The 12,453-nt window shown below is 40.6% G+C and overlaps 1 protein-coding gene across 1 annotated transcript in view; it reads right to left on the bottom strand.

Moving 5' to 3' along the window:
• The window catches only part of LOC130473185 (adenylate cyclase type 10-like), a 138,742-nt gene that overhangs the window by 85,217 nt on the left and 41,072 nt on the right, over window positions 1-12,453 (bottom strand). The window contains exons 12-13 of the mRNA XM_056844714.1: window positions 10,188-10,243; window positions 254-407 (exon numbers count right to left, since the gene is read on the bottom strand). Coding sequence (XP_056700692.1) covers window positions 254-407; window positions 10,188-10,243 — 210 coding nt within the window. The remainder of the gene's footprint in view (window positions 1-253; window positions 408-10,187; window positions 10,244-12,453) is intronic.

The raw sequence follows: 12,453 nt of genomic DNA, 5'->3' as shown, positions 1-12,453 counted from the left end.
GGTAATGCCAATTGCCATTTTGGGGTCAGGAAGCAATTTTCCTCCAGGCCAGATTGGCCAGGGATCCTGGAGAGTTGGAGGGGTTTTCTATGCCATCTTCTGGGCATGGAGTAGAGGTCACTGGGGTTGTGGGAGGAGGTAGTTGTGAATTTCCTGCATTGTGTAGGGAGTTGCACTAGAGGACCCTGGTGGTCCCTTCCAACCCTATGATTCTATAAATATGTAAAAAACAGTGAGATTAAAATGCACTCACTTATGGTCATCTGCTTGTCCTAAGTGGGCAAGTTCACACATTAACTGACTTTTCCCGTATCCTAAGTGGCCTTCATACATTAAGATATGGCTTTTTGGGGAGGCTGTAAATTTTTCCACCAAGTCCTCAAAGATATCAGTTTCTTTCTTCCTACCTGGGGGAAAACAATAACGTAGGTGAGATGTCATTAAAACAGCAACATAGTTATTGTTTGTTTAATCCCTCCCCATGCCTCCAAATGAAGACACAATATTCAATAAGATTAAACTAGGGTTTCATTCATGGCCAGTGTGCAGCAAGAATATATATAATCTTCAGCCCCCTTTTCAGTGTGGGTTACCCTAACTAAACGTAGCCTTCTTGACTACCAGTGATCAACCAAACCCTTTCTGGTCCAAACTTCAGTGCTGCAATATTACTGTGTTCCACCTCTCATAGCCTGCACACCAAAATATGTGCCAAGAGAGTCCTAGACTAATCCCATCCTCCCCCAACAAGCAATTGGGATTTATATGATGCTGCCCAGCCCCAAGGGATTGCTATCGCACCAGTTCCTGCTAGCCGCAAAACATAGAAGAGGCTGGATTGGGCAAACTCCCTTTGTTCTCAAATGTCCCAGGATGCTTACTAATTTCCCTTATGCTTTTGGCGGCAGAAATCTGGTGGGGGAGGGGGGAAACGGGACTCTGCTGAGGTCTCCCCCTTCCCCATATCCTGCCCTCCCAAGCCTCCATCTCCAAATCTCCAAGAATTTCCTATCCTGGAGTCGGTAACATCTGTGCAGAGCCACCATGTCCAGAGCCAAGTCTCTGTGCCTTGAACCAGATGTGCACAGACTTGGGGAGCAGCTACGGCTGCACTGGGAGCCAGGTTGATGAGGAACCTGGCGTGGGCCTAGCTGGCTACTGCCTGCTCTCCCTCCTTCCCTCCCTTCTTCATGGGGCAGCAGGCTGGGTGAGAAACCCCCTAGCAGCAATGCTGGAGCCATGAGCTGCTGCTTGGGGGTTGCCGCTTGCCACTCCTTGTGCCCCCACGCACTTCTGGCACCCTAGGGAATTGGCTACAGTTGCCGATAGGTGGGCTGCCCCTGCTGGGGTCTCTGAATACAAAGCCTGTGCTCTGCCGCTAACATGTGACCTCTCCCCCCCAAATTCCCCTCTGAACATTATAAGAAGCATCACAGCTGATTTCAGGCATAAGTGCATTTGCCCCATAACACTTCTTGAGTAAAATGTAGGGATTAGCAGCATAACCTTAGTTATCACAGCCTAAAACAGCAACTGAGGCACAAAACCCACCATGGTTGTTGATGACCCCTTTCTTGTAGTATCTCCCCACTCACCCAGTTTAGGGTTCCTTACGAATAAACCTCCAAGAAAGTAAGGCCATTTATGCACAGATGAATTTGCTGCTCCCTCAAAGCTCTTTTTTAAAATCCGCCTTTTAAAACGCTTATTCATGGCACCGAATCAAATGAGAAAGTCCTATGTTGATTGGAGTCGCGAATTATGCAATGGTATCCCAACGCGCAGAACTTTGCTCCGATAGGGCTGGGTTATCTCAATGGTATTCCTCCAACAGCCATTTACCCACCTCCTTCCCCGCCCTCTGTCATCCCACACATGCGCATGGCGTGGCGGCCACCCTCAAAAAAGCCTGTTTTCTTTTGGTGGAGATCTCACTAAGGACCATGTCGTCCTTTTTTTTTATTTCTCCCAGATAAAATAGCGATATACCGATAAATTGGTACCTCCCTCATGGGAGGTCTTGCCTTGGATTTGCCGCTCTCCGGATGCACATCTTTCCCACCTGAATTGTCAAAACTGAAAAACAAGAGGTTGCTGACCGAAGCGCTCTGTCTCACCGGGCTGTCCCGGCTTGAGACCCAAAAAACATCTAATTTGGGGGGCTTGACACCCCCCCCCGATGCCTAAACAGTGGATCGGGACTCAGGATTACTCCTGCTGCCCTTGAAGAGCGGTTGACTCCTGAGCTACTCCGAGAGTGCTTTTTAAAGACTCCCGGAGGCTTGGATGTCTGTCCCATGGGCGTGAGGAGATCGGAATTCGCCGCAGACATTTCTTTTGGCTTAAAGGCTTCGTTCTCCCCTATCCTATACCATCTAAGTAACCAACTTTAAAAGTGGAAGCCTCATCTTTTGAAATCCAAGTGAGTGATAAGAACCCCCTTTGCTTTCTATCTTGAAATCAATTTCATATTAAGACTGTGTTAACCGGGGATCCCTGCCTCCTCCCCCAAACTTTGGAACTATTGGACTTATGAATATATATGCGGATAATTGGCAGGAGGCTTATTAAATAAACGGCATGCTAGACTAAACAAAGGAGTAACTGAAATGACATACTGACCTCCAATAAAAAGCTGGGAAATCGGAGAAAGAAAGAGGAAGTTGCCTTAGACCCTCCTCTTCATAATGGCTGCTGCAGCAAAGAACTCAGACTACATGGCATCATAGAGGTACCAGTCAACAGGCAACAGGCAAAGACAGAGAATACCGCTGCAAAACCACCACCGTAGGACCTGAAGCGCGCTTCCTGGTGTAACAGGTTAACCTGTCCCTCTTCAATAACCATAAAAAGGAAAGGCAGAAGGTCCGCGGTACTTCCTACTTCCTGTCTAAGCCGAGCTAGAGCGTCTCATCTACTCTATGCTACCCAAAAACTTTTAAATTGATTTTCTCTACCAAATCAAAGACTAAAACAAAAATAAATACAGCAAAACAGCTTGGAGGTTTCAGTTGACATAGCATGCTGGAAATTTAACTGATCTGAACCTGCCTAAATCTCGATCTTTTTGCTAGCTGTACATGTCTGTATCAAGACCACGATCTCGCTCTTTGCATACTCCTGCAACTTCTAAACCCTCTACAGACATGGCAACGGAAAAGCAAGATAAAAAACTACAAGACCTTATAGCCAAACAAACTGATACTTTTACTAAGCAAATGGAACAAATGTCCAAGCAACAAGAAAAACAAATGGAACAGCTTTCTAAACAACAAGAAGTGCAAGTGAGTAAATTGGCTGATATGCTGGCAGGGAAACTGGATATGGTAACTAAAGAAGTACAGGAGATGAAGACGAAAGTTTCCTCATTACAAGCTGATATGAAGACAATGGACACATCAGTTAAGAAAATGACAGAAGACTACAAGGAAATCAAGAAAAAAGTGGATAACCATGACAAACAATTTGAAAAAGTGCAACAACAAGATGACAATACAAAGGATCAATTGGCAATGATGGATTTAAAAGCCAGAGAACCAAACCTGCGTCTGTGCAATTTATCTGAGGACTATGGTCAAACAAGAGAATCTTTGGTGAAGTCAATAGCTGACCTATTCCACATAGCTGAGGAAGAATTGGATCATGCAATTAATAGAATCTAAGGATACCTTTGCCTCCCAATTTGAAAAGAGCCAAGGCAAGAGATGTTATGATTTCCTTTTATGATGTTAGGATGAAAGATGTTATGATGCAAAAACACTATAAAGAACCTATCGTCTTGGAAGGAAATGCATTGATATTACTTAAGGATATACCAAGACATTTGATGACCAAAAGGACTATTTTTAAAGACTTTACTTCAACCTTAAGGAAAAGTGGCATAAGATACAGATGGCTGTTGCCACAAGGATTAGCATTCACCTACAAAGAGGTAAAATAAACAGTCACTACAATGGATGATGTGGGCAAATTTATGAGAAAATACAAGAAAGATCTCACAGGCGTAACTTTGGACCAGAAATCAGACTCCAGCTATGAAGAAGATGAGGACTCAATTAAAGGTGCTACAGGTGGACATTAATTATTAGGTTGTCATGGCTAAAGTTATCTCTTGGAATGTAAACGGATTAAATGAAAAAGTGAAAAGAGGACGGATTTTTAAATTCCTACAAAAACAAAAATATTCTCTGATTTTTTTTACAAGAAACCCACATTTCTAGAAAGGATAAAAAATATTTGGAAAGGACTTCCTTGGGTCCAAGTTTTATTTCTTCTTCGAAAACAAAAACTAAAGGATTAGTTATCTATATACAGGCCTCATTTGTTCCAGAACTCATTTACAAAGATGAAGAAGGCAGAATACTGGTGATTTCTGCCAAAAGTTTTGGCCAAAAAACTTTAGTGGTAGGCATATATGCACCTAATGAAGGTAAAGCTCAATTTTATAAACAACTCCATGATATCCTGTTACAGCATGCAGATAAACAAATATTACTAATGGGGGATTTTAATGGAGTTGTAAACGGTGTGATTGATAAAGAGACAAAAGCTATAGCTGAAAATGAAGGCTGCCTTCCTAAATCATTTTTTCAAATGGTGGATGAGTTACAAATTCAGGACATATAGAGAACAAGAAACACTTCTTCTAAGGAATATACGTTTTATTCTGCAAGACATGGATCATACTCCCGTTTTGACATGATTTGGGCAAGTAAATCAATATTTACACAGCTACATAAAATACATGTAGTTCCTAGAACATTTTCTGATCACAATCTGGTCTCTTTCGAATGGAATAACAGACAAGCATTTAGATGGAGACTAAATGATAGACTTTTAAGAGCTGAAGATATAAAAGTAGAATTACATAAACTCATTAAAGACTGTCGAAGGCTTTCACGGTCAGAGTTCATTGGTTCTTGTAGGTTATCCGGGCTGTGTAACCATGGTCTTGGAATTTTCTTTCCTGACGTTTCGCCAGCAACTGTGGCAGGCATCTTCAGAATAGTAACACTGAAGGACAGTGTCTCTCAGTGTCAAGGGTGTAGGAAGAGTAATATATAGTCAGAAAAGGGTTGGGTTTGAGCTGAGTATTGTCCTGCAAAAGTAATGTGTTAATCATTGTCCTGTAAGTATCAAGATAATGTGCTAATGAGGGTATGGTATGTTAATATGGAACCATTGTATCCTGAAGTGATCTGTTAATGTGTGTAATCCAAAGCTAATCTGCATGGCTATTGTTGAATGTTGTCTTTGTTAGTCTGGAGGTTTTTGAGAACAGGAAGCCAAGCCTTATTCATTCTTAAACTCTCCTCTTTTCTGTTAAAGTTGTGCTGATGTTTATGAATTTCAATGGCTTCTCTGTGCAATCTGACAAAATAGTTGGTAGAATTGTCCAGTCTTTCAGTCTCTTGGAATAAGACGCTGTGTCCTGTTTGTGTCAGTCCATGTTCAGCCACTGCTGATTTCTCAGGTTGGCCAAGTCTGCAGTATCTTTCATGTTCTTTTATCCTTGTTTGTATGCTGCGTTTTGTGGTCCCGATGTAAACTTCTCCACAGCTGCAAGGTATACGATATACTCCTGCAGAGGTGAGGGGGTCTCTTTTGTCTTTTGCTGATCGTAGCATTTGTTGTATTTTCTTGGTGGGTTTAAACACTGTTTGTAGGTTATGTTTTTTCAAAAGTTTCTCCATTGAAATTCATAAACATCAGCACAACTTTAACAGAAAAGAGGAGAGTTTAAGAATGAATAAGGCTTGGCTTCCTGTTCTAAAAAACCTCCAGACTAACAAAGACAACATTCAACAATAGCCATGCAGATTAGCCTTGGATTACACACATTAACAGATCACTTCAGGATACAATGGTTCCATATTAACATACCATACCCTCATTAGCACATTATCTTGATACTTACAGGACAATGATTAGCACATTACTTTTGCAGGACAATACTCAGCTCAAACCCAACCCCTTTCTGACTATATATTACTCTTCCTACACCCTTGACACTGAGAGACACTGTCCTTCAGTGTTACTACTCTGAAGATGCCTGCCACAGTTGCTGGCGAAACGTCAGGAAAGAAAATTCCAAGACCACGGTTACACAGCCCGGATAACCTACAAGAATCATTAAAGACTATTTTGAGATTAATATCAATGGAGAAACTAGTTTAAATATGATATGGGATGCTTTCAAGGCTGTGCTGAGAGGATTTATGATTCAGAAACATACTGCGTGGAGGAAAAAACAATTACAACAAACAAATGACATACTTTGGGAATTACAAAACTTAGAACAACAACTTATTTTGGAGTTTGACGAAGATCAAAAGAAAAATATTCAGTTAATGATTAAGATGGCTAAACATCAACTAAACCTGGTAGTCATGGAAGAAATAAATAAAAATATTAAATATGCCAAACAGAGATACTTTGAACATGCTAACAGACCAGGTAAATTTTTAGCTGGCCAACTTAGAGACTCCACACAGAAGAAGATAATCAGCAAAATACAGTCGACTAAGGGACCGGTTTACACTACAATAGATATTCAGAAAGAATTTGTTTCTTTTTACACTAAACTGTATCAAAAAGATATGATTTCAGAAAAAAGGATGACTCAGTATTTGAAATCAGTAAACATCAATGGGTTGACCTCTGAACAACAAAATGTGTTGGATGCACCTATAACTTCAACAGAACTGGAAGATGCAATAACTAAACAAAAAATTGATAAAACCCATGGCCCAGATGGAATTACAGCATTGTTTTTTAAGACATTCAAAGAAGATTTAAAGAATCCTTTCCTGAAGGTTTATAACACAATATTGGATACGGGACTCTCTCCAGAAACTTGGTCTCATGCTTTCATTTCTTTGATACATAAAGCAGGGAAAGACCAAGAAAAGGTAACCAATTACAGACCGATCTCCTTGTTAAATGTGGATTACAAAATTTATGCTTCAATACTATCTAATTGTTTAAAACAAATTATAAAAATATTGATTCATGAAGACCAAGCAGGCTTTGTTCCGGGAAGGCAAATAAAAGACAACTTGAGAATCTTACTAGATGCAATGGAAAATTATGAAATGAATAATCAAAGTAAAGCTTCCTTTATCTTCCTGGACGCGGAAAAGGCTTTTGATATGGTTTCTTGGGATTTCATGAAAAAGGTATTAGAAAAAATGAACTTTGGTATAAGATTTAGAACTGGTATTGAAGCTATTTATAATAAACAAAAAGCTAAAATATTGGTTAATGAATCTATGTCTGAAAACTGCGAAATTAAAAAAGGAACTAGACAAGGATGCCCACTTTCTCCCCTGCTTTTTATTTTAACCTTGGAAACATTGTGTTAGAATACAGAATACAGAACCTTTATTGGCATTTACAGTAACAAAACAAACAGGTAAAACAGCTACACATGGATCTAAAAAAGGAATGAATTCACAGTTCATCAGTAAATTTTATAAAAACAATTAAACTCAGAGCATTTGCAGATGATATGTTAATTATATTGGATAATCCGAATCAATCTATTTCTAAACTGCTGGAGATATTGAAACAATATGGAGAAGTCTCGGGTTTTAAGATCAATCAAGAAAAAACTCAAGTATTTAAAAATTTAACAAAAGAAGAACAAACTGCATTCGCAAACACTTCAGGATGGGAGAAAACTAACAAAGTAAAATACTTAGGTATATGGATTACAAACAAAAGTAAAGATTTAATATTTAACAACTACGTTAAACTATGGGAACAGGTGAAGAAGGAAATGATAATGTGGTCCAATAAAAATATTTCCTTTCTGGGTCGCATCTCAGTAACTCAAATGAACATTTTACCAAGGCTGTTGTTTTTGTTTCAGAATTTGCCTATAATCACACAGAAAAAGTACAGTGATGTCTGGACGAAAGACCTATTGAACTTTATTTGGCAAGGTAAAAAACCTAAAATCGCCTATAAATACCTAGTGGACTCTAAAGAAAGAGGAGGATTTGCTTTACCACATTTTCAACTGTATGCGGAAGCTTCAGCTATGGTATGGCTAAAGGATAGGATACAAATACGAGACTATTGGATTTAGAAGGTTTTGACAACAGATTTGGGTGGCATGGTTATCTGTGGTATGATAAACTTAAGAATCACTCAACTTTCCAACATCATATTGTTAAATCTTCTATTATAAAAATATGGTTAAGATACAAGCACCTTTTGGAGACTAGAACACCAAGTATTGTACCAGACACTATAATAACTCAGAGATCTTTTTTAGTATATGCCACCACAGCAGCAAGATTGGTGTATGCAGCAAAATGGAAAATGTCCGAAGTACTGGACAAGATGGACTGGATAAATAAAATGATGAAACTAGCAGAAATGGCTAAATTGACAGCATTAATAAATCAAAAGGACAACGGGGGATTTGTGGGGGAATGGGAGGCATGGAGAATGTACTGTGGAAATGAATTTAACTTAGCAAATATCCAAGGATTTGAATTAATTTGAATGTACAGGTTTATATAAGTGTGTTATTATTAGTTTTTAAACGTTGAAATATATGATATAATCCCAGGATAAAGAATGAATTAAATTAGAAAATATATGCAAAGGGAAGTACTAAGAGTATAAACGGATAGAGGAGGATGGTGGGGAAGTAAAAAAAATTTTTTTTGGTATTGATTAAATTAGTAATGTTTGTATCTTTTCAAATCAATATAATACATATTGTTTTGATATTATTAAAAATAATAATAATAAAAAAAATTAAAAAGGAAAAATATGCATCTACAGAGCGGCAAATTCAAGTCAAAACCTCCCATGCAGAAGTATCTTGATTCCCAGAGCAAAGTTTTCTTGCCAGCCCAAAGCAGAGGCTGCAAGAATCCCAGCTGCACAAAGAAAAGCAGTGTGTGTGTTGTGTGCCTTCGGCACAGGGTAAAAGGACTGGGAGGATCACCCCCCCTGCCACCGCCGCCTTCACCTCAGAGCTGCAGCCTGTTCACTGGAACCTCCTGAATCCTCGCAGACTCCCCCCCCCCAATGGCCCTGCTCCCCAAAGAGAGAGGAGGTTTTCCTTCAGGGAGCCGAATTCCAGAAGCTTTTCCCAGATCATGCAGAGAATTCCAGAGCTTTTCTCCTGCAAGCCCCCCCCCAAAAAAAGGCAAAATGTGGGCCCAGTATCCCAACCTCTAGAGAAAAGAACAAAAGCTATTGATAGAGAAGTCTAGCACTTTATCGCAAGAGTTAGGAAAAAAAATTTCCCGCATGGGAGGGCATACCTTGGATTTACCGCTCTCTAGATGAACATTTCCCCCAAAGTAAAGTTGAACACTCAAAAACAAGCACCCCTGCCTGCTTAGAAAATTCACGAGAAAATATGCATTTATAAAGCGGCTAATTTGAGTCAAACCTCAGATGTCATGAAGAGGAATACAGGAGGTCTTGCCGTGGATTTGCCACTCTCTAGATGCACATTTTACCCAAAGAATGTTCAGAAGTCAGAAACAAGCACCCCTACTTGCTTTGAGAACTCACGGGCGGTGGGGGGGAGATGCATCTACAGATAGAAGGTGGGGGGTGTTATGAGACCATGGAAAAAAGTTGCCGGGATCGGAGAGTGAAGCAGGAGAAGAATATGCTGCATGGCAGTGGCAAGATAGCGATATATCAATAAAGGAAAGGAAATAATTTTTAAAAATAACGGTGAGTTGTTTGCATTCACGCAGCACTCTGTGTGCGAAAAATGAACAGGGAAATGGCTTCCTCCCTTGAATGGCAGGTTCGGAAAGGGGATGGGGTTGGGAAGAGCAGGTAGGCGGTATAAAGGCGGGGAAAGACCTGGGTGGGCAGAGGAGAGGCGGGGACAAGATCATTCGCGACTTTAATTATTCATGCAACCTACAGTAGATTCTTCGCAGTCACTGCGGGGCGGTCCAAAAAAGTTGCGTTACAAGTGTTTTTCCAAAATGCGCAGTTTGTGAGAACTGGCTGCGCAGTGGTGTCTGATTCATCGATTTCCCGTGCAAAACTAAAAAAAACCTGCGGGATACCTCAGCATGGACGGCGCAGCCCATGCATAAATGGCCTAAACAAACCCTACTAACCTCTCCCACAAACCCATGGCTTTCTCGCTCGCATCTGAGTAACTGCTCATCATAGGAAGCTAGTAATCCACTTACCCAGTAAAGGATACGTTTCAGATCTCTCCTTGGTCAGATATGCCTTGAACATCATCCTAGAAAGGGGGGACAAGACAAAGATGTGTCTGTACACATTAAACTCAGACTGTTCCCCGCAGCAAAACAATATCCACTCAAATATCCAAGGGAAAAATACTTTTTATTCCTGGGAGAGGGGAAGGGGGGGAAACCCTGAATGAGTGGGGCTTATCAGAAGTGAGCAGAGTTTCTACCAAGGAATTCTGGAAAACACAACTCTGTGCTGAGATATTTCAGAAGAGTTCCACATTATTTGGAGGAGAAAATACATAATTTGAAATGAACAGCATAAACATTAAAATCCATCAATAATGCTCCTGTAGCAAAAAAGCATGGTAGTAAACAATATAATTTGTCCTTAGAATATAATGCAGAAACATTTGGAGAAAAAGCTCAGAAAATTAATATTCCTACAAAGCTCTTGGAAGCTTATACCCTGGAAATCTTGTTGGTCTTTAAGGTGCTGTTGGACTCAAATCATGCATTCCTACAAAGTAATTAAGGAGTGGCAATATAGTCAGAGATCCGCATAGCGCTATTAAACATAGCAAAGCTTCCGTCCTATATACACTTACTCGGGAGTGGGCCCCATTTAATTCAATGGAATTTGCTTTTGAGAAATGTGCAGGAACAATCTACAAGTCACATAGTAACTGGAGAGAAAATTAGAAGTCCTGAAAGGGTATTCTTTTATTTACATACCACTCCATATCAGTAGATAATTGATAATTGGAAATACTAGCGTAACTCAAGGTTATTTTTCTGAGCAGTGTCCAAAAGACTCATGACATGGGATCCAGCACTTTTAGATGGCCTTTAGCAAAGGGTTTGCATGAATTAAAAACAAGCTTCGCTATTCTTCAGTTTGTTGCTTGATGTACACATATACTGTATTTTCTGGCGTATAAGACTACTTTTTAACCCAGGAAAATCTTCTCAAAAGTCGGGGGTCGTCTTATACGCCGGGTGTCGTCTTATACGCCGGAAGCTGAATTCCGAGCCGGACTGGAGAATCTCCCTGGGGAGCCGCCTCCACTCTGTCCATGTCCCCGGGGGTTGAGCCGACCCAGGAGGACCGGTGGTGGCCGCGGGGTTGGGGCGCAGTCCCGAGGGCTGGCCCCAGGCCGCGGACTCGGGTTGGGCCACTCCAGGAGGTCTGGGGGCGGCCGCGGGGTTGGGGCGCAGTCCTGAGGGCCGACCCTAGGCCGCGGACTCGGGACAATCCCAAACTCTAAATTTTAACTGTAAAAATGGGGGGTCGTCTTATACGCCCAGTCGTCTTGTACGCCGGAAAATACGGTATATATATTTTCACACACTAATTTATTCATATTGATGCAGAAGAGAAAGGAATGCAAGGCAAAGCAAGAAGCAGAAGGATTTAGAATAATAGAATCATAGAGTTGGAAGGTACCACCAGGGTCATCTAGTCCAACCCCCAGATATTTGGGCAGATACCCACGTTCCTGGAGGTGGTCTGGATTCTGCAACTTTTGAAAGTGTTTTTACAGCTTTGAATCTTAGGAGAGCATCTTGTTTAATAACCCCTTCCCTATCTCAGTGATGATGCTGTCACTATTTTGAACTTTAGATCTAGGAGTTTTACAGCAGCGTAATTAGATGTAACAATATTTTTAAACTGCTTTTAAAAGCCATTCAGAAAAGAAAAGAATACTGCATAATTCTTTCAGTTTTCTTCCATTTTTGCAATGTTCTTTCTACCAGAAAAATAGGGGGAAATTATTTGGGGGGGAGGGAATTCCCATTTTTTAAACTTTTCTGCCTCCAGATCTTCTCTAAGTTTGCCTGGTGATTGGGAGCTACACAAATACCAATCATGTTGTCTCTGTTTTAGACCAGTATTCTTAAGAAGCAGTACTCTTTCAAAACTTACCTCCTTTGCTTTGTTTCTCTCCCTAACTGATTGAGCTTTGTAACTTCATTTATATTTTATTAGCAAAAACTGCATGATTACAAAAAACAAACTGTTTACACATATGAGTATGACAGGTTGGGGTGGCATAAGCAGGTACTAAAATATTTTTGGTGGAAAACAGCCCACCCTTTATACACAGGCACAGTCCTCTTGATGAATGCATGTTATTTTTAGGAATACTGATGACTACTGCCCACACCATACTTCCCCAACACGCCCACCAAGCACCATGTGCAGAGAGACAAGAGAAATATTTATGTATGGGCCTACCAGTAGTTGGCACTATTTACA

Source organism: Euleptes europaea, chromosome 2, assembly GCF_029931775.1.
Source record: "Euleptes europaea isolate rEulEur1 chromosome 2, rEulEur1.hap1, whole genome shotgun sequence".
Classification (NCBI taxonomy): Eukaryota; Metazoa; Chordata; class Lepidosauria; order Squamata; family Sphaerodactylidae; genus Euleptes; species Euleptes europaea.
Note: the sequence above shows the minus strand (reverse complement) of the source record. Positions and strands in the feature narration are given on the sequence as shown.